The 22,732-nt window shown below is 41.4% G+C and overlaps 2 protein-coding genes across 2 annotated transcripts; one reads left to right on the top strand and one right to left on the bottom strand.

Moving 5' to 3' along the window:
• Window positions 1-6,332: 6,332 nt before the first annotated feature.
• Window positions 6,333-12,199, bottom strand: LOC119730240 (sine oculis-binding protein homolog). The gene is made up of 4 exons (XM_038203049.1): window positions 11,977-12,199; window positions 9,874-10,000; window positions 9,144-9,365; window positions 6,333-8,846 (listed from the first exon to the last, which is right to left on the bottom strand). The coding sequence occupies exons 1-4, from the start codon at window positions 12,052-12,054 to the stop codon at window positions 6,742-6,744; spliced, it is 2,532 nt and encodes an 843-aa protein (XP_038058977.1). The 5' UTR covers window positions 12,055-12,199; the 3' UTR covers window positions 6,333-6,741.
• Window positions 12,200-13,131: 932 nt separating this feature from the next.
• Window positions 13,132-22,547, top strand: LOC119730239 (mitogen-activated protein kinase kinase kinase 7-interacting protein 3 homolog). Its single transcript, XM_038203048.1, has 6 exons — window positions 13,132-13,465; window positions 15,151-16,198; window positions 17,132-17,283; window positions 18,229-18,322; window positions 19,048-19,152; window positions 20,131-22,547. The coding sequence occupies exons 1-6, from the start codon at window positions 13,349-13,351 to the stop codon at window positions 20,274-20,276; spliced, it is 1,662 nt and encodes a 553-aa protein (XP_038058976.1). The 5' UTR covers window positions 13,132-13,348; the 3' UTR covers window positions 20,277-22,547.
• Window positions 22,548-22,732: the final 185 nt, after the last annotated feature.

The raw sequence follows: 22,732 nt of genomic DNA, 5'->3' as shown, positions 1-22,732 counted from the left end.
AGTCTGGGAGCTAGATAAGCAAATGTAAAAACTTCACGGATGTCCTCAAAATCCCTGAGGAGTTTTGAGTATACCGCTACGCCAACCTGACTCCCCCCGTTTACTTCTTATCTGACCAAAAGACCTACTTTGCCAGTCCCCAGAAAAATTAGTTCGAGGGCCAACTCGAACAAATCCTGGGGTTTAATTCAGAAAATCCTCCCCATTTTATGGGTAGTTGAACTTCGGAAGTAATTCCGTTGATAAATTTTAACTAAGTTTTCAATTTTTGTTTACATTGGACCTGAGTTAACAGAACTTATTCATGTACATGCTGAGAGATTATTTTTATCGTAGTAATGTCTTTGTGTTTAATTATTTTTTAAGTTCAATTATTTTGGATTTTGTCTGGACAGCTGTAGTAGTATTCATCCCAAGTAGTATTTAATAGACAGAAATTGTAAATATAGTACTAAAATTCAAAGAAATATGTCATGAATAATCAAAATTAAATATATTGTATTTAAGACCAAAAATACTTGTGTCAATTTGATTTTTGTGGCATTTGATCTTTCTCCTGATCCAAAAACTCTTGAATTTTTTTAGAAAAAAAAAAAATCGAATCAGTTTTTTAAGACCACAGCGGTTACCATGGTTCCGTGTCAACAACTGAGCTTTATTCATCTGCAACACTTCTACCAAGTACATAGTGTCTTTCTCAGATACCACAGCATTTCTGAAACCATGGATGCGTCCCTGAATTTGGCTATGTCTCTGTAGGAATTTTCACAGGCTTTCATTGAAAACTAAAGACTACAAACTTTGGCTTTCTGTAACAGGATTTGCTGCAGCAGATGGGCTAACCCTTAATCAGCTGGCATCTCGAGTATTGGTACTTAAAATTAGACCACTTAAACTTAAGCCAACGCTGGAGATAAAGCCGATGTTTAAAAAATGACGCAGGACAAAACCTTTTTGAAATTTGCAATGCATTCTGGGTAAGGATGACATACAAATCAGGCAATATGTGCACAAACCTATGGGGGCAGTGAACCAGTGAAACCTTTCATTTGATCCAAATTTGATTGATCTAATTGTTTACATCGTTGCATTTTGTGAATTTGAAATAGTCACTTTGTAAGGCCTCTTACACACATGTTTTCAAGAAAGCTTTTGAGGAATCCTTGTTTTTGGGAGTTGCATTCTGAAATATATATGACCCTATATAAACTGGAAGAGCCTTATGGTCCAATCAGAATCAAGATTTCAAGCTCTCTCATCTAACATTAGCCAATCACATCACAGCCTTATGACTGGTACCTTGAAAGAAATTTCAAAATTATTTCTTCTTTTCTAAAGTTGAAAAAAAATTGCTTTTCTTCTTCAAATTTTGACTTATTTTCCATGCATAAATATGTGAATTAAAGATCAGGTTAATGTTGGTAAATACTTTGAAGAAAACACTTATTTAAAGTTTGACTGGTTCCCTGCGCCATAGGTAAATTTGTGCATAAAATGCATTGCATGTTTGTGATCCATACCCAGAATGCAGTGCAAAGATCAAAAGGTTTATGGAACTTGGCCCAAAATGGTGAATGAAAGTTGGTAGACAAGAGGCCTAAAAAGAGGTCCCATAACCACCTCTAGCTACAGGGAAAGTAAATATGCAAGTAAGAACAACCACCTCTAAAGCTGTTGGCACTACTGCATTCAACTTTCAAGCCAATGCAGAACTCAGGATACAGGCAAGTGATTTTCATTTTTATCATTATTTCAGATTTTCACCATGTACACATATGCACAATTGATACCTAGGCTGGGCTAGTAAAGGCCGTGTTTGAATTACTTAGCCATGGCTGGAAAATACAGACGCGTCTATGGCAGCGGCTGCAGCCACTTCTCATAGACACGTGTGTGTTATTTCAAGTCCAGCTGTTGCCAAGAAATTCAGACGCGGCCATACAGGAAACCTGCACAGGGCGCCCTCTATGTGGGCATTTTTGTAAGTTTAAATTCATTGCCAATGAAAGTACAGTGTTTACTTATGTAACAGTACACACACAGTGGCGCACCCAAAGGAGGGGGGGGGGGGGGGGGGCTCGGGGGGCTTATTTTAGTCCAACAATTTTACCTTGGTGATATGTATTGGCCTATTTTATAATAGTATAATAGTGGTGTAAGCATGCAGGGTGACCGTAAGGTCAGAGCCAAATTCTGCTAAATGCACAAAGAAAACAAATCTGCCAAATTCCCCAGAATTACTCGAAATACACTATAAACACTTAAATCACACGCAGATTGGTAGTATTGACTTAATTAAGGTTCAAATTACATTAAACAATCTATAGTCACATAAAGATGTTATGAAATTATTGCGTAAATTTCGGTCAAAACGCAGATCCGGCCACAAAATTTCCCAGTTAACCTCAGCACCTATAGACCAGCCAACCTGTCCCATTACTATGCAAGGGTTTGTTGAAAGGATTGAAGCTTTTTTAAAACACGTTCCATTTTTTGTTCAACATTGCTGTTTTTCTGTCAAATTACCATTTTTGCAGAATTCTGCCAGAAATCTGCCAAAAAAATCCATTCTGTCAAATATTCTGTCAAACTCATTTTTTTACAAAAAATTCTGTCAAAGTTAGCCGAAAATCGGCTAAAACGGTCACCCTGGGTGTAAGTGGCGCCACCAACGTCAAAATAGTCCCCTCCCCCCCAAAAAAAAACCCCAACAATTTTTTTCTGCGGCCTAAAATTTTGGCAAAATGTTTTGAAAATGTTTTAACTTGTGAGCCCCCCCCCCCCCCAAGGCAGCCAAATCCTGGGTGCGCCATTGTACACAGAGGAACAACCTGTCCACAACACAGTGGGGGCGCTCTTTGCAAGCTTTTTATAAGGCTAAATAAAAAAATACCAGTTTCTCGTCCCAGCCTCAATCCTTTTGCCTGTCACGTCAATTTTTTTAAAAATTTTCACAACTTTCTGATATTTTCACCATCACAAATATCTTGTGTTGAAATACTTTTTCCAACGTGAATAAGCAGCCATTTTGAGGTCAAAAGGCTTGTCTTGGAAAAAAGATGATAATTTTGAGTAAAAAATCCATCATCCACCTTCTTGGAAAGAAATCACACGAAAGCTGTGGATGTTTTGAAAAACATTGGTCATTGGTAAAAAAAAAAAAAAAGGTTCAACTTCACATCCTTTTTTCAAAAAGTTTGTACGAGAAACTGGAGACTTGAAAAAATGGAGACTCGTGTGTTCTCACTAGTGTACAAAGACTAGCGTTCAAGACTCATTTCGTTGTAATTTCTGAGGCAACCCAAGAATAGATAGGTACATGTATGTGCTTGAATGCTGAAAGTTTTTGATATGGACAGCGATTTTCTTGTTTATTTATATACGGATTTTGTGTCCAAATTTCAGATGAGGATTTTCCAATAAAACCACAATTAGAACTCACAATATGGTAGCTTTGCAGTGGCCACAACTTATACTTTTGTCACTTTAATCTCCACAACCCCAACAGTACATCTTGTGGGCGTTCTTCAACAAATTAAGTAACAACATACATTTGGTTATGAAAATTGGACATTGCAGAAATTATACACGCGAAGCCAAAGACGGCTTTTATCAATGACACAAACTATTCCATTTGAGATGTTTAAATAACATGTACAATAATTACACATGTGCTACATATACACTGCTTTGCTGTGAGCACACAGACGTTAATACCGATAACTGTTTTTACAAATGTAAACATTTACTTTTTTTAGCACAGTGATTTTTTTCTCTCTCAAAATATACAGCTCTCTGTATGCACAAATCTACACTTTCATTCACTCAAGAAGTGTAACTTTTTAATTTTTATTATCAAAAATATGGAGCCCCATAAAACGAAAGCTTATATTGAATACAGGGGGGGGGGGGGGGTTCCTGCCTTAACCCTAATGTTATCCCATTTTTGTAAGGAACTTTCTTGGCAAAATGAGACAGAATTGGGCACAGGCTGTAGTTGAGCAAAGTGCAATAAATGCAAAAAACCGAATGGCATAAACTTTACCCGGCTATGCTTGTGATATCTCAACTTTCCTTTTATGCATTTCACTATCATTTATATACTCTAAATACTACATGTATCACATAAACACATTAAACACTAAGCTTTTTTCTTTGTTTCAAACAGCAGTTCTTTGTGATATTTATGATCCTGTATTCATAGAACTGGGAAGAGCCAATGATTACAATGGAAGATTAAAGACCAAACTTTAGTTTAGTCCTGGACTTACGTAACGATGGAAAGACAATACAAAGTGCCCCTCGTGTAATTAAGCAATACCATTGCAAAAAATATCAAAACAGTGACACATTACAGATTTCAATGATTGCACAATTAAAACGCAATATTATGGCAGAGTCACTGTGGCAGACTAAATTAAATTTTATCATATCCCTTTTACCAACCCCCCCCCCAAAAAAAAATATTGTCATGACATCCATTCAAAGCTGACCTATAAATGTTCAATTTTAAATCCAATTCTTAGCCACATCTTCTCTGAGTAGTGGTGTGCATTTATGGGTAGTACAGGTACCGGGTGCCCTATTGAAGTAAAACATGGGAAGTCGTGTATGCTATTTTTTAGGTTTGCAGCATTGCTAATGCTGAAAAGCAATGCAGCATTGCTAATGCTGAAAAGCAATGCAGCATTGCTAATGCTGAAAAGCAATGCAGCATTGCTAATGCTGAAAAGCAATGTTTACTGAATTTTTGAACACCTTATGGTACATAAATGTACATTGTAATTCCATGAATTTAACTTTTGCTCTTTGCACACTTGGCATGAACCGAATAAGCGAAGCACACCATGATTAAATTTTCAAGACGAGAAAACAGCTTTACCTTGCTGTCGACAGAAAAACATTGGGAAGATTCAAAAGAAACTTACACGAACCCCGGCAAGATTATTGTTAAATTGTTTACTGTGAGTTGGTCTTTGAATTAATGTGAGATAATAAATGACCTTTTCTTAAGGGGGGGGGGGGGTTAAAAAAAATTACCCAACAAATTTGGAAGATAGATGATATTACACGTAAGTTCTTTGAAGGAAAAATAAGTTTTGGCGACCTTCCATTTGTATTCTACAGTTTTACATTTTAACTAATTTCAACCTGTGCTGCGCGGTGGTAAATTTCTGCAGCATGTGAAATATAGACAGAATTTTTGTGTGACCACAAATATTGTCACACAAAACAGGTACTCTATATTTTATCACATGCAGGTTCTCTGTGCATGTGTACAAATGTATATAAAGTGGATTATTCCTAAATCTACATGTACAGACTTAAAAGACATGAACTCATACAGTTTTCCATGTACATGTGCACTATCAACCACAGTGTCTACGTGTGTCATTTGTGAAGACTTGGTAGATGTGTGCACTGAGAATGCTGACGTTATAATACTGTGAACCTTTGCAATAAGCCATTTGCAAGTAACCTATACCCTTTGGGATTTACATTTGAAAAACGTCTGGTACAATGACTTGCTCAGAATGCTTGGCACATTTTAACTGTGAATTCTCCAGACCAAAGACACTGTTGCTAATCACATGATTCGGGGCAAGCTCTTGCATAGTTACGTAAGAGACGCTCGGCACCGATACATCGTTCACAATGGGTGAGAATGGCACAAAGACACCAGACCATGCCGGAGCTGGGGGTTGCTAGCATAAGGCTTGCCCCGAATCACGTGATATAGTAACAGTCTCTTTGGTCGGGAGAATGCTAGGTTAAAACGTGCAAAGCATTGTATTAAGTCAGCGTTCCAGATTTTATTCAAATCTAACACGCAAATGGCTTATTGGTGTGGACCTTATTTCCAAAACGCAAAAATGAAGTACGATGATTCAAGTGAATGCCCTTGAAAGGAAAAGGAAGTTCAGAGTTCAAAGGAAGAGTAGACCGTTTGTAATTTGTGTATTATTATTTTTATTTTGTACAAACTGCTCAAAATCTAAAGACGGATGCTAAATAACCAACCTGATGAAATTTGAGCTCTGTGAATGCTGTTTATTTTGAAAAAAAACAGAACAAAGATAAACACAATATTCTGGTTCTCAGTTTCAATACCAAAGTTACCGAGTCATGTTTTGACTTGCGCCCTCTTGTGACACAATCCCGAAATCAGCATTCAGGACATAATTCTCAGACAACTGGTTGTCATCCATTCACGGAACTACAAAACGTATGGGGGCGGATTCACAGAAATTTCCAAAAATGTGTCACTTGGCACATCCTTGGAAATGACCTTCTTTTGGTGTTTTCTTCAAAATGACAACATGGCAGGATTAATTTCACAGGGAGTTAAGTGCCATTACTATCTTTAAAACAAGTAAGCTTTTTCACAATAATTTGGTCAGTTTAATACTTTTTGGATAGCTGCAAATAGTGTACAATACCTTTAAATTGAATAAATAGGTAAGAAACATGTATGTGTACCTAACCTACAGCAAGTTAACAATGGCACAGTAACAAAGCAGTGAATAGGTTTAGTTTTTACTTCATGAGCAAGTTTTTGTAATATCTCTGAATTATCTCTATAGCTAAACAGATTTTTGTTACAACTGTTTGACCAAAGTTTCATGAAGATTTTATTTTTACATTGTCCAAACAAATTTTGACATCAGATTTTTGATATCACACAAATATACATACCCCAAGAGTTGTGGATTTGCTATTTGCTTGGCTACAGTGCTATATTCAAATATGGTTGAGGCATTGCCGTTTGGCTTCCGGTTCTATCGTGTCATCATCATCAGATTCTGCTGCTGGACTCTGAGGGTCTTCGTCTTGAGGAGGTTGACCTTCCTCCTCACCCTCCTTGTTTTCTTCTTGCTCAGGCATGTCAGGTGGGTTGAAGTTGCTTCTCTGAGTGGATGAGGTGGACGAGCAGTGGCTTGGGGATGAGGAGTATCCATCGGCCAACTCTGGAAGCTTCTCCATGTGATTTGGCTCCAGGTATCTCAGTCTGCTGAGGCTCTGGCATCGACGCAGGTCGTCCTGAGGGGTGGGCATCCTGCCAACTTCAGTGAGGTTCAGAGCTGATTGGGAGAGGCGCTTGGTCAGGTGGCAACGGAGAGCTTCCCGGACCTTGGCGGAAGACTCCCCGCTGAGATGAACTGAGACATCCGGCGTCAGGTAGGAGGGATCTTGGTGATGGGAGCTGACGTTGCCGATGCTTCTGCTGATGCTGCCAACATGGTCCTGCTCAGATTTTGGTTTGTAGCTTGATTTGGACGGTTCCTCTGAGGGTCGGGCAAGGCTTAGATCCATGCTGGCACTTCGCTGGAGGGTCTTGTACTTGAAGAGCGGCTGCCAAGCTTTGTGCTTAGCATCGGGGAAGGTGGTTGGCTCGTTAATCTTTGGACAGGTCACTGAAATCCCATGAGGTGATAGCCCGTGGTGTCGCTTACTAGCCCTGTGTGAGGTACTACAGTCCAATTCAGAGTTTGCTTGTTTGTGAAAAAAGGATTCGTGGAATCCCGAGGTTTGATGTCTTCCATGTCTCACATCAAGTTTGCTGGAAACACTTGCAGAATGTCGGCTGCCTGCTTTGCTCCTCTCGTCATTTTGGCCGGAGCTAGCTTCACGAGAACACTGCCTACTTGCAGTACACGCTGCTCTCATTGCATGAAATGTGGCCTCCGGAACAGGGATGGGGATGGGGATGGGGTATGGTATGGGAATGAAAACCGGCTGGGGTACCATGACTGTCACTGGGGGTAGAAGGTGGCTGAAGTTGGATGCTGAAGACTGGCTACTATCAGAGAGCTTATCTTCAGAGGTGCAGGGTTTTTGGTGTGGAAGTACTGAAGTCTCTGATCCTTTTTTAGCAGCTGAGGTGGACACCTCAGGAAATTTGGCAGGTACAGCAGGAAGGATGCGCCTTGGAGCTTGGACGACTGGTGGTGATGACTGCTGTTGCTGTTGGCTTGGGATAACATACCCTGGGATCTGCCTGACGACAGGGGGCCAGTGAGTACCTCGGACCACCACCGGAGTGCGGCCAACGACTTGTGAGTTGCCTACAACTTGAGAGTTGCCTACCCCAGGCTGGATGATGGTCTGCAACCCAAACACCTGACCAGCAGGGTTTGGCGGGGTCACCCTAGCAGGGAAAGCAGTCGGTGGGGTCAAACTGGTGGCAGCAGGGGCAGCGACTTGGGTGACAGGCGGGACTGGAGCCAGTTGACTACCAGCCGTGCTGACCTTTGGCGCGATAGCGATATGCTGCACGCCGATGATGGTTCGGTTTGCATGCTGTTTGGATTTGGGCTGTGTCCGTGCGGCAAGGACCGGCCAGTCCTGGCCTGGCTGGGCAGGTAGTTTATGGACGCCGTTTCCGAGCACGAAGGGCTGTGTACTGCTGTCGGCAGCCACAGTCAGCAACATGTTAGTGTCACCGTGCTCCGATTCCTCAGAGCTGTTCACAGCAGCAACCGATTCGTTTATCGGAGCTCCCTGCTCGACAACAGCCCCCGAGTCAACGGCAGACACCCCTGCGGATCCCAGAGCCTGGGTCTCCTGACAGAAGACGTCCATCTTGTACTGGTGCAGGCACTTGTCGCTGCAGAACTGCAGCTTACGCTTCCCGTCCTGGAAATCAATGTAGTCCTTGCTGTGGCGGATGTGGCGGCACCAGTCGCAGACCTTGTTGCGTCGGAAGTAGGCCCGGCGGCAGGCGGCAAAGCATTTCTCGCTGCAGAAGGCCTTGGACTCGGTGGTCGTGTTGAGTGTGTACCTCTTGAAGCCATAGTTCTGGCACCAAGCACACACAATCTCGTATTCAGAACCGGTTGGGTTTTCTGTGGATTGAAATGAGAAAGGCCTTCAAACCAAAAGGAATTGTTAACAACTTTTGTCTATCAACTTCCAAGGCTTCGCCTCTTTAATCAGCGCGAGTCCGTGGACTGTAAACAATACTGTCGCATCCAGAAGCAGCACAGTAAGAAATTTGGTACAAAGCATCAAACCACTAGGCCACTGCACTACAAATCTCCACTCAACACAGGGACATGTTTTACAAACATTTCCATGAGTAAATTTGGGATCCAAAACAGCCTTCAGTGTGTCCCAAAGATACCAGGCGAAACCTTGCTTACCCCCATCGCTGCATTCTGCCGATGTGCACACGCTCGCGACAGCACCTGAGGAGTGATTCATGTGATCGTCACCTGGAGAGCTGGGGCCGCTGGCTTGGTAGTCACTGAGCTGTTGTTCGTTGATCTGAAGTTCGCCCATCTCCTGGTCGCTGAGCAGCGGTTTGACGTCATAATCGTCGTCATCCCCGACTTCTTGCTTGATGATGATTCCGCCATGAGAACCTATCCCATCAGAGGAATATAAAACAAGTCCACATTCTATATTGCATATTCAGAACTGATTTTAATTTTGTTTTTAATTGATTCTATGCAACAATTACACACAGACACCCAAATTAGTGACCAAGTGCTGGAATCAAGGCCAAGTAAAAAAAATTTCATCCAGGCTTTTGGAAAACAAGGAAGGAGGTGGCCTTTTTCCTCCCTAAAGATGGCAAATTTTCCAAGATGGTGAATGTATCGTTCCATTTTCTCGACTCTTTTGCCGATACTTTTGTGTCCAAAGAAGCCATCACTTTTTCTACCAGATTTAAAACTTGCATATTTTTGCTGGAAACAAAAAGACTATATTATTGCAAATGCATAATTAAATATAAAGAGGCATGCAGGAAAAACATAAGGAAACAACAAATTGGTTTAGTGTTTACTTGACCCGATGGACCAAAAAAAAAAAAAAATTAATAGGGGGCCTAAACATCACAAGAATTAAAGCAGTTTCCAGGATCCATACCTTCAGCATCCCTGTCACCATCTTTGTCCGAGAAGTGGTGTAAATGAAGCTCCTTTGTTACTCCTTCGTCAACTTTCTCGTATCCATAAATGGCCAACAACTCGTTCATAGTGTCCTCTGCATAACCCTGTAGTTACAATCGACAACAGACAATCGTTTAACTTTAACATGGTTCAAGGGGCATCAAGCTCTTAACGTAAAGCTGCCCTCAGGTCAATCTTGCGACGTGGGTATAAGTGTAACTGCGATGATATTAAGACGATCTGCATCAGTTGGCACTAAAAAAAATAAAAAAAATAAAAAAAACCACCATCTAACAAGTCTATAGTATAAATGATTAAAAGTCAAGAAAGCAATTCCAGAATTCCAGCTCTACTGCTGGTACCGGTGATCTCCCCACGTCATGAGCCTGGTAAAGTTAGTAGTAGTAAACTGGAAAGTTCAAGCTACATTCGTATACTGTGTTTAATGATTTTTTTTGTAAATAATGAAAAATTTCGGCGGCACCTTTCGGCACATGCGGGCGGTGGACGGTATTCTATGACTTTCATTCCCTCGGCCTAAGCCTGAAATCGGTCCTACTAAACTGCGTCAACAAGCGTCAACAAGTGTCAACAGTCATCAACAAGCATCAACAAATTTTGTATATGCTTTAGAACATTAAAAGTAGCTTTATATGGTAGAAAAAGCAATAAAGAAGATCTTCTGCGTATCAATTAAAGTTAGTATTATTTTAAAACTTGTTTTTTTGAACGCGAAATGTACGACGAATTTGTCGATTAGTGTTGGCCGCCATCTTGTTTACGTGAAGCTAGCCGTACTATGCATGCGTGAAGTGAACAGAGCCATACTACACATGCATGAAATGTACAGCGCCATCCAAATTTCGCGTTCAAAAAAACAAGTTTTGAAATAATTTTAACTTAATTGATATGCAGAAGATGTTCTTTATTGCGTTTTCTACCATATAAATTTACTTTTAATGTTCAAAAGCATATACAAAATTTGTTGATGCTTGTTGACAACCGTTGACGCTTGTTGATGTAGTTTAGTAGGACCCCCAGAAATTGCATTACGGCTGTCGTAATGACTATATAGTAGGGGGGATTAAAACCACTACTCACCTGCTCACTAGCCTACATTATTCTTATTTATCAACCAGCCCCACTTGCGCCCAGGTACCACTTCCCCAGACTGGGACCGTGAGTGCATAAAAACGTGCAAAATTACTACTGACGTTTTTTTACTCACCATTTGGCTAATTAATGCCCACACAACACATACATCAAAATGCTATAGTTGCAAGCATGTCACCTGCAAAATTTGAGACCTTAAGTCCAATTTTAAGGCAAGGTTTTGGCAGTTCAAAAACCACCCACGTCAATCTCCATGCTCTGGAAATGGGTGTGTGATTCCCAACGTATTCTGGGTAGGTGTAGGAAGAGCCTTGCAGCTTACTCGTTTTTTAATCAATGGCCAAATGAACATAGCGCCCTCTGCTAAAAATGAAACATATTGCATTCACTCAGATCAACAAGAGGGCGCTGTTTTATCTACACGATAAAAATGTTATAGCTGAGGAGTCTTTTTGCACAATGCATTGCAGTACACATAAATGTGATGTCTCACGTATGGATTTCGATAACTCTCTGCAAAATTAGATTTAAAAGCTGAAATTTTGGTGATGCAATGCTCACAACAGCAACTTTGCTAGGCAGAAGTTTCAGGGATTATTGAAGAAACTGTAGTGAGTAAGAAGCTTGCAAATTTGATTCACACTGGTTTTATCATGCAGCACAAAGTTTTGCACGATATGGATACCTTAAGTTTTGGGACTCTCATACACAGTATTGAGAGTCCCAAATTTTCGGACTACCGTGTATGCTACGCTACACATACACCACTATCATGACCATGTAGGAATAAGAACACATTCCTCCATGCATACACCAAGCACACAGCCACGCACAGCGCAGTGCCCCCCCCCCCACCCCCCCACCCCCCCCCCCCCACCCCCCACCCCCCCCCCCCCCCGATACTGAACGAGAAAAAAAAACGAGAAGACGAAGTCGAACGGTCGAAGGAACGAATCATTTTGATTACCTTGATATCTTCTTCACGCGGCTCTGTTTTCACCTGGATTTTCTCCTCAGAGTCGGAAGAGTTTTCCTGCCCCTCCATGGCTATCTCTCTGTTTTAAGTAACCTTTTCGACAAATTATATCGAAATTATTGCTATTTTTTAGCGACTTTCCGCACTCTTCTCTGCCATTTTTTTCATACACATTTTCGGTAAACAAGTGTGTGTTTGGAAAATGTCCTCCAGTAATGTCAGAATTTGTATGGCGCGCCTAAATGTTGGCGAATTTTATTATGTGTCATATCAAATTTCCTTTGAACTTGTCAATGATCTGTCTGTGTTTTATTTTGACAAGTAATTTCTCCGGATTTAAAGAACCAGAAAATTTGGCATACGTTTATCTGTTTAAATTAAGGCACAATGCCGTAAACACCTGACCTGTCGGTCAAAACTCAAAACGAGTAAAAGCGTATAAATTTCCAGTGATTTTGTTCTTGTTCAACACAGTTTTATTTCATGTTTTGTGAAACACCCTAGCTATGTTTATGGTATGTGCCTTTTGTGAGTAGAACTAAAACTCTCCTGATATGGAAATGGTGCGCGCATGGTGCATACTGTGTGGTGGTGCAGAACGCTGCGGTACCAGAAAAGTATTTAAAAGTATTTTTTTTATCAACCGTTTAAAACCAACCACATGAGGGGTTTTTGACCAATAGGAATGGGTAAACTGTCTTAGGTATTTATGAACAATTATTTACAATCACAAGACTTTTTTTATAATAAAAACAAAATAAAAATTTAGACTCAGCTAAAATAAGAACATTTACACTCAGCTAAAAAAGCAAATAAGAAGTAACAAATAACCACCCAATATACCCATTAAAATCGTCCAAAATCGAATATTCAAAATCAAATCATGTTGTTGAATTTTTGAATATCGCTATATCTTCAAATATTGCTACATTTACAGAAAAGTTTTAAAATTGGCAATGTTATGTTTATAATTTTGTTGTGGCGTTCTATAAAATTTATCAAGCATTCCTATTTGGGCTTTGAGATCCCATATTCGCAAACGGGTACGATTAGACGTGTATTCCAGGCGTTTGTTTTGCTTCTGTAGATAACCCGCGGTACCAGCGGATTCGTTGTAAACACTGGTTCACGGGATCTCGCTCGTACTAATGAATAGACTGCAAGGGAACCAGCGTTGTGTCAGGTCGCAGCTAGATCACATGAACAATCTGCATACTGCGTAAAATTGTATGGAAAAACTTAGTTGGCGAAGTTGAAATTTCTTCGGGAAAAACCGGACGAAAATACTGCGTTTATTAATGATTTATAACTAGCCATATGAATCGCTACTTTGGAAACTTCGTCTACATGGTGTCGAAAAGCTATGGCCATTGCCGGAGATAAAGAGGCGTATTTTGAGCTTTCGGCAAGTTCGGTGCGGGATCTTCAACAGCGATTCCCCGAAATTCCCGCTGATGTTGTTTCCTCTTCCCTGAAAAAGGTACACCCTCTCATTGCATCAGTTTCGTGATAAACAATATTTGGTAATTTTTTTGAAATCTGGATTTAAAAAAAAGAAAGATTTCATTACTTTTATGTATCAAATGAAATCCTACTTTTTTAATATTAAAGTAGATTAAATTTCTTGTTACTTGTTCATGACTTTTTGATCATGTTGTTTGTGATCATGCACAGCATGATGAACCTGGTCCTGGTTGGTTCCGAATCCAAGAGATCAAAAGATCCCGACATCAAATATTTTCAGGTCAGGGAACCAGACAGTCAACTGTTGTAACGTCAGTGCGACAGTTTCGATCACTTTTTGTACAAACTGGGAGATCACACAAGCCGAGGTGAAAAAGAGGTGGAAAAAAATAACATGGGCCCCATAGCTGGAGTTACCCAGCCCTGAGTTTTATCATTGGGTTGTCGTCTAGGGCTGGAGCGAATTTTTCTCGTAACTTGTAGTATAGGCAAAAAATTTTTGGAAAATGTTCAATTTTGTCCCCGTTACACACTAATTGCAACTGCAACTCACCCCAAACTTGCCTGGAATAACCATTACACAGGTCCTTGAAGTAAAAAACGATCCACGATGAAGATTCAGCCTACAATTGCAGTGAAAACAGGAGGAATAACCGCTAACTTGACAACCTTGCTGGATTGGCCAGGACCGCAATTGGTTTGTGCACAAAAAAAATTGTGTACAATGAATGGCGGTCGATTAACAGGCACAGAGAGAGCGATCGCTGTCAACTACTCGTTTTGCCGGCTGCGCTGGCTGTTGGCGCATGACGTCACGCGGAAGCGTAACACCCGATGACTGTTTCATGCACTATTGGTTGCGGTTCCAGTACCAAAGCTGTGATGCGAGTGGTAAACCTCATATTAGTGCATGAAACAGTCATCGGGTGTTACGCTTCCGCGTGACGTCATGCGCCAACAGCCAGCGCAGCCGGCAAAACGAGTAGTTGACAGCGATCGCTCTCTCTGTGCCTGTTAATCGACCGCCATTCATTGTACACAATTTTTTTTGTGCACAAACCAATTGCGGTCCTGGCCAATCCAGCAAGGTTGTCAAGTTAGCGGTTATTCCTCCTGTTTTCACTGCAATTGTAGGCTGAATCTTCATCGTGGATCGTTTTTTACTTCAAGGACCTGTGTAATGGTTATTCCAGGCAAGTTTGGGGTGAGTTGCAGTTGCAATTAGTGTGTAACGGGGACAAAATTGAACATTTTCCAAAAAATTTTGCCTTTACTACAAGTTACGAGAAAAATTCGCTCCAGCCCTAGACGACAACCCAATGATAAAACTCAGGGCTGGGTAACTCCAGCTATGGGCCCCCTATGTTGAATTACTCGATCCTATAAGTTAATTAGAGAAAAAGAAATGAATCTGGATAAACAGCATTCTTAGTCCAACTGTCGGAAAAATAGCACGAAACGGTGTTATTTGTTGTCTCTACTTTTCATGTTGTATGTTTTTCTCAAGAAAATAGTAAAACGAGATGAAAATTACATATATGTACATGTACATATTATTATTATTATCATTATGTACATTACCCTTGCAAACACAGTACAGACTTATACATATGTACATTGTAAATGTATTTGTTTAGTTTTTCAAGATGATTAAAAGGGGACCAAACATACTTTTGTATTTTCTCATCTCATATCCTTTAGAATGGAGGCAATATGAGTCGTTGTATCAAGGAGCTTGAACTCGCCAGCCCATCCTTCATGTATGGCGACTTTGTCGGCCACAACACTCCGACCTATGACGAAAAGATTACGCCAAACCCCCCACCAAGAACAAACGTCAGCGCTGCTACGTACACATCTCAGTTTTATACCCCTGAGCAAATGGTGGGTATGCCCATTCGGGACCCCTATGATCACCAAATAGGCGTGGAGGATCCCGAGAGGACGCCCCAGCCGAGTTTCACAAGCTGGGCGTCCTTAGAGACCGGAGTGCCTGATGTGGAATCGCGGACCGAACCCGGACATTTTCCTCCAAGTACTTCTGAGGAGGAGAGGCATGTCGTGTCGTGCACGTTGGACATACAAAAACTGCCCATGAGGACAATAAGCGCGCCAAATGTTGAGACTGAGCGGGGCAGTCCAGTGCCCGGGGGTTCCCAATTACGAGGGGAAGCTCCTCATCGGCAGTCGAGTACTCCCTACGGGAGGACAAGTAACGGCTTAGAACAAAGAGTGGACCTAAGGAACTTCCCCTTTGAGCCGCGGCCTGCTTGGCAGGAACACTCGCAGCCGTTCACAGCACCCAGTGACGATCCCACTGACGAGCCCAGCGACAGGTGGACACCGCCTCAGCCCCCAGTAAAACCCGCGGAGTCGCGCTCCGGCTCCCAGATCGCCACCTCTTACCAACTCGACCCCGTACAGCCGTCTAGCCCGGCGGCCAAACCGCGCAAGGGCAAGCAAAGCCAGTCGCCCATTGTGGCCTCGTACAGCAGAACGACGGACAGCATATCCTTTAACCCTGTCTTCTCCGCTCAAGAGCCTGCGAGAGCGTCCCCCAAGCCAGACGACGAATTCGCGGCCCACCAGACTGCAGCTACCCCAGCCGGGGGAATTGTGGCCGGGGTTGATCCAATCCCTCCAAAGAGGAAAGAGAGGTCAAAGCGAAGGGACGCAACTCTTGTACCTCCAACTCTTCCACCAGACAGATCCACATCCAAAGAAAAGGAAGATCAAGCCTACACAGAGGGTAGGTACTCTCAATTATTGCCCCAGGCATTTGAGAAGTGGATTAGAATTTTGGTGGTTAAAACCAACGCACGCCAACCTTTCCCGCCTTGATGTCTCTAGCCTTTAGTCAAGGCGCGCATGTCTACCCGGACGCGTGGCGCCCCAGATTCTGGCACGAAAAAAGACCAGTCGTGTGGCAAAGCCATGAGCGCCTTTAGCATCTCGTGGAGTTAACCATTATTCATTTTCCAAGTAATATGAATCATGCATGTGTGCGAATATATATGAAGCAATCACCACGATCAAGCCATTTTTGAGGTGATGACACGCGCGCACCTTCGAGCGCGTGCCACACGCGTTCTAAAAAAAAAACAAGACGCGCACACATTCACAACACGTCGTGCATTATGCATGAAAATGTGTCTACCAAATCGGTACACAAATGTATTAAGAAAAACATAAGCGTTCTCCACGAGATGGTAAAGGCTCTCGCGGCTTCGCCGCTCGTGCTAGTCTTTTTACATGCCAGCATCCGGGGTGCGTAACGTGGCCGGATAAGCACGTGGGATTTGACTAAAGGCTATGATGTCTCAAGTGGTGTACCAAATTAAACGTGTCTGTGTCTGCAGAGTGGATATTAAAGCTATGAGTCATTTTTCAGATATTACGACAGTAAATAAAAGGGTGTTTTTGTGGGCAGCAGCAGATCTCAAGATATTTTTTTTTACTGTTTTGAGGTCACAATAAATTACTGAAACACAAAAATACTCAAAAATCTTGATTTAGATCGTTATTCATCGTTGTTTCAAAACTATTTTGTTTTGTCCTATTTTTTGTTTTTTAAATTTATAAAATTGCGTTCCACTTCTGTGCACTGCAGTTAATTTCTCACTTAATGTGATAGATGTATAGGTAGTCTTAATTCCAGTCATTGTTTTATTCTCTCCAACAGCGTTACTGATGCACCAGAGAGCGCGGTACGAACGTCTTATCAAGGAACTAGAGGAAGAAAAGAAAAGTCTGGCCCTCATGAGAGAGCAGAATTCCGGTATGGAACGGGAGGTGTCCCACAAACGGAAAAACCACCGGTCACCATTCCCAACGGTATGTGTCTATAGTTCAGTGAGGTACTCTTTATTATGTCAAGCCTTAAGCCTAACCATCCCAAATCCTCAAAAATCCTTTTTGCAAATTGGAGGAATTTGCAGGATTGAGGTTACATGGCAAAAGTGCGTTGCTGATTTCGGAGGACGCACTGTGTCAAGGTCCTGGGCCGGACCTTGTGTTGTTTATGCTCAGCCGTGCATAAATTGAGTCCTTGATTATACTTGAAATCCTCCGCACTGCTCCAGGATGTCACTGCCTCTGCCTCAGCCTATTGACAGTCATAGCCGGAGGATTTTGCAGGATTCAGGCAGTGGTCGCCACTCTATGGACCATATTCAAGAAATAACGGAGGAATTTGCAGGATTGAGGCTATTTTTCCATGAGGCCAATTGAAGGATTTTGCAGGATTGAGGCTACATCCTAGCAAAAAGGCCTAGGGAGTTAGGGTTAATTAATTTTTTTTTTAGGGGGGGGGGGGGATAAGGCAGTTAACATTAATTGTAATTCAGATGTTTCTATTTAAATTACTGAGTCAACCCTCCCAGTCTTCTGCACTTCACAACCCTTCAAGTTTGGCAAAATTCACTTTGCACCCACACTTCAAATTCCTTTGAGGTAATCTTCTGTGGAGTATGGATAACACTTCAAATCCCTGCACAATTCTTTGGTGTGGTTAAGCTCAGGGCAAGCAGGCAGATTCAGTCACGCTTCATTGCTCTCCACAGTGCTGTTTAGTGTGCAGTGACTCTCTGTGTGACACAGTTACTTTAACACGTCATATCCCTTCACCAGAAACGGACCTGCAGGGTTTTTCAGGTCTTTACATAATTTATTGACTTCCTACTCGGAGGGTTAAAAAGTGAAGGGAAAAACCCAAAATGGAAGTTACATTTCACAGACACAAAGTAGTAGATATGTTTTATTAATTTCTTTTTTATTCAGCTTGAGGAAATCGGTTTACTGCGGAAACAGAAACACCAGCTGCAGATTGACATTGAGTGTATGACGCGGGAAATAGAATCCTACAAAAGCCAAGGTGAGTGCTCCCAGACCGTTAGCTTAGTCACATAAAGCACATGGATCACTGTTCTCCAGCCTGTAAATATAACCTGGTTCCCCGCCAAGCTTTCTGAGGCACCCGCCAAGCTTCTAAAGCTGCCGCCAAGCTTAAAAAGTTGCCCGCCATGCTTTAAAAAAAAGGAAAAAATAATAAAAAAAGAAAAACAAGGGGGACTGCCCTTACCATCCAGGGTATATTTTGGCCAGAAACTCTGCCAAAAGCAGTAACATGGAACATTTGTCAAACTGACAAGCCTGCCCATTGTAGCAATCAATCAGGTCAAAAGTCTCAAGGCCAAACTGCCTCAGAGTCCCTGGTCACTGATGTGTTAAAAAAGATGATGCTGAGCCAGTATTGCACTTAATTTTTAGTGTTACTGTGTTAGAAATGGCCTAAAAGCTGTTATCCGTACATAATGTACATGTTCATCTGCAAATAGCGCCCCTTAGCATAAAGAAATGTATGACTGCAAATAGCGCCCCTAACATAATTATATCGCCCCCCCCCTCCGCTTTTTGACTGCGCTTTAATTTTCAAAGTTGGAGAACACTGATGGAAATTATGGAAGTTAAGCATTGTTGACCGGCATGAGACCAATACTACATGTCAAGGGAGAGTAATAGTTGAAGAGATTTGTGCAACTGTATTTCTTTGGGTTCCTGTCGTAGTTCTGTAATCAATTTTCCTGATTTTACTTTCAGGTTTGATGGATGTCACCCAAGCGACCAGTTTCTATGGCAACATGGGTTCAACCGGTGCCCCGGGCCCGGTACCACCGATCCTCAACAATAACCCCATCCCTGAGAGTAAGTGGTCCGCTAGAAACCTTTATGACCAATGTCGCAAGTCCAGTCACAAGCTATTCAGACGGACTGTTACAAATGTCATTCCTTTGTTATGATTGGAACTGCACCCGATTTCATCAAACTCTTCGTAACTTACGATGCATCGCAGCGCTGCGACGCGTCGTGTCTCTACGATGCGTCGCAGCTGCGATGCGTCCTGCGATCCATTTCACAAAACACGTCGTAAGTGCGACGCGTCGTAGGTGTATTTATAGCACAAGTCGGTGACTGTTTTATGTCTTTAGTCAGCGTACAGTAAATAGTCGTCTGATATTCAACAAAGAGTCGTCGGATCTAAACCAAAATTTGTTAAAAATCTTTTCTTTCCAAAAATCAAAACAAGTCAAAAACTAGATGTTGCCAACCATTTTGTTCAACAATTTTACTTCATGTTTTACGAAACACCCCTCTGACTATAGTATGGAATGCCCCTCCACAACTCGTTACCTTATAAGGACATTGGCGTGCGCGTCATGCGTACTGCGCCATGTCGCGCAAAACGCAGCTGGGCTGGTGAAGTGTGAATTTCGGACCATGAAATACTGATTCACTGGTAGTATTGCGCATGCATACATGAGGAATGTGAACATTCAACCAATGAAACGTTAAAAGGCACCGGATTTCATGGGAGTCCAAATTTCATGTGACACTGAAAAAGTGTTTAAGACCAGCTAGCCATGTCTTTATCATCCGTTTAAGACCGGCCACGTGATGGGCTCTCGACCAATAGGAATGGGTAAACTGTCTTAGGTATTTATGAATAGGTTTTAAACATTCTTCTTTGGATTTTGAGTGGTGTTATTATTGGAAACAAACAAACTGCATGAAAAGCAAATGATCCTGTATTTCTTTAAGAGTGTTACCGTTTTGTTGATATTGAATTTGGATTCACTTCACAAAAATTCATTCTTAACCAAGTTTTCTTCTTCTTTTTTTTAGCTGTCATAGATGCTGAACCACCCCCTCCTCCATACGAATCGTTGATGTGGAGTTGCTCGGCGTGTACCTTGCTAAATCACCCTGCGCTGGATAAATGCGAGGCTTGCGAAATGCCACGCGATAATGGTACCATGCTCAGACCCTAAACGGGCAATCAGTCCTCATGAGAACGGAGGAGCTAATTTGTGGCTTGCAGGATTTTCAACTTGCCAACTCAGCTTGTTTTTGGACAAGTCTGGATAATTAGGTTACACTCTTACCCTAGACTGGTAACCTTTTTGTTTATCATTCTGTTGGCATCATGTTCCTCGCTTCTGTGGATTTTCATTGTTCGCTGTGAACTTTGACCTCCACGAGGTCAAAAGAATAGAAAACTGTTCTGAAGCATCGGTCAATCCCTAAAGCTATATGCAGTCTTGCTTTGTCGTCTGTTCTTACTGAGAATCTTCTAAGGAGTGATTCTAGAACCTGAGGAGGCGATGGTGTATAGAATGAAATCTACTTGAGCAATCGACATAAACATTGGAAACAATATTCAGTGGCCGCTGAAATCTCAAATTATTGTGAGCAGTTGAGTACAAATAGTGTCTTAGTCCCAGAAGTCTGTAACAGTTTTCCTATCATGTTGGAGTAGCTCCAGTTGGTTACCAGCCTTCCTTTATTGACAAGACGGCACATGTGCACACAAGTTGTTCTCATGTCCATGCAAGTACTCAATATGCATGTTCAATGATACTTGGTGAGAGTGTCCTTCTGATAGTCTGGTTCCTCGGAACAAAATGCATTCATCTGATGCAGCAGGACCCAAGACACAACTGTGATTTGTGAAGAAAGGCAAACGAACCTGCAAACATGGAACATTTGTAAGCCGAAGTGCCTGTTGTATTACATTTGTACATTAACCCTAAACCCTCCCAGTTCATTCAAAATCCACTCATAGGTTTTGAAGGATTTTGTAGGATTGAGGAAGCCATACATGTAGCTCAGCCACTGTTACTTTACATGGAGCTCGACGCCCTTTGCAAGTTTCAAGTCCAAAGGATGTGCCATTGGTTTCCTGCAAAATGATTGATTTTGTAGGATTCAGGAAGCCAGAGCTCAGCCACTGTTACTTTACATGGAGCAGCTTGATGCCCTTACAAGTTTCAAGTCCAAAGAATGTGCCATTGGTTTCCTGCACAATGGTGGATTTTGTAGGATTGAGGAAGGTAGAGCTCAGACATGGAGCTCGATGCCCCTTGTACAATTAAGTTTCAAGTCCAAAGAATGTACCATTGGTTTCCTGCAAAAACGATGGATTTTGTAGGATTCAGGAAGCCAGAGCTCAGCCACTGTTACTTTGCATGGAGCAGCTTGATGCCCTTACAAGTTTCAAGTCCAAAGAATGTGCCATTGGTTTCCTGCAAAATGATGGATTTTGTAGGATTCAGAAAGATTCCTCAGCAAACGTGCTTAGGTAGTGTGGGTTAATGGTATAAACTTTAAAAAAAAATTGTATCACAACTGTGTCATAGATTAAGCAGAAATTTGTCAATCTCTGCTCGTATGATGATGTCACATTTGCCAACATTTTCTTACGTAGAAAATCAGAAATCAAGACTAAGTACTCAAACACTTCTTAATGTGAATATGAAAATGAAACAACTTTTTTTTTTTTAATGTGAATATGAAAATAAAAGAATTGTTTTTTTATTTTTTGGCCCAGTAAAGCTACAGCATATATAGACATTAAACACAACCATTTGAAATTTATTTGGAACATCTTTTTTTTGTAATCTAAAATGAGGTGTACATTGAGTATTAATTGGTGGCATTATTATGTTGGTGAGTGGTAAGGGTCAAAGGTCGCTGGCAAACTTAGTCTCCTCACAAGCCGCTGTATAACATGACATTCTTTGTCACAACTTACCAATGCATACTTTTTATGGTACCAGATTGTCAAGTCTTCTGTTGCTTTTGGTTAAATGTAGGTTTTCCAATTGCACTTGGGGTTTTTTTCCTGACAGTTTTGAATGAATTTTGAAGGGAATTTGTTCAAAAATAGGAAATAGACAGCCCAAGTCTTCAAAAGTAAAAACCTTCTTTTTTGGTACATCACTGTAATAAGTATTGGAGACAGCAATGAAATACTGGAAGTTTTGTAAGTTGACTGGCATGAAATGGACTGGCACCTTACCTCAAATACAATTCCATATTGAGTGTATCATGGCTCTGGTCATTGCATTGAGGTCTTGGAACAAGACCAATATGGCTTCCAGCATAGTGTTCGACAAACATCGGATCCTGTCCTAATAATTTTTTTCTTGTCAAAATTTGTCTCAACTATCTTGTTCTTACTTGTATTTTCCTGTAAAAATTTGGAGTATAATTTAAATGAAGAAATGGCATTATGCAGTTTTACCGAGAATGTTTGAAATATTATGCCAAAATAGCTTGATGTTTAAAGAGATCTTACCAAAATGCGCTCTTTGTAAATAGGCAAAAAAATCCTCGCAATTGGTTATTTATACTTTTTTTGAGGAAGAGTTATTTTCCTCTTTTCATGTTTTCAACTCATTTAAATGTAAGAATTTTATTTCATAGAAAATTTGATAAAACATGA

Source organism: Patiria miniata, unplaced genomic scaffold, assembly GCF_015706575.1.
Source record: "Patiria miniata isolate m_02_andy unplaced genomic scaffold, ASM1570657v1 HiC_scaffold_22, whole genome shotgun sequence".
NCBI classification, from domain to species: domain Eukaryota; kingdom Metazoa; phylum Echinodermata; class Asteroidea; order Valvatida; family Asterinidae; genus Patiria; species Patiria miniata.
The sequence above is the reverse complement of the archived record's forward strand: the minus strand, read 5'-3'. Positions and strand labels throughout refer to the sequence as shown.

Coding starts and splice junctions, on each gene's coding strand:
- LOC119730240 (XM_038203049.1), bottom strand. CDS start 12,054: ATGGAGGGGCAGGAAAACTCTTCCGACTCTGAGGAGAAAATCCAGGTG. Junction 10,001..11,976: donor CGCGTGAAGAAGATATCAAG/GTAATCAAAATG, acceptor TTGTAACTACAG/GGTTATGCAGAGGACACTAT. Junction 8,847..9,143: donor GGCAGAATGCAGCGATGGGG/GTAAGCAAGGTT, acceptor TTCAATCCACAG/AAAACCCAACCGGTTCTGAA.
- LOC119730239 (XM_038203048.1), top strand. CDS start 13,349: ATGGCCATTGCCGGAGATAAAGAGGCGTATTTTGAGCTTTCGGCAAGT. Junction 17,284..18,228: donor ACCGGTCACCATTCCCAACG/GTATGTGTCTAT, acceptor TTTTTTATTCAG/CTTGAGGAAATCGGTTTACT. Junction 19,153..20,130: donor CAATAACCCCATCCCTGAGA/GTAAGTGGTCCG, acceptor TCTTTTTTTTAG/CTGTCATAGATGCTGAACCA.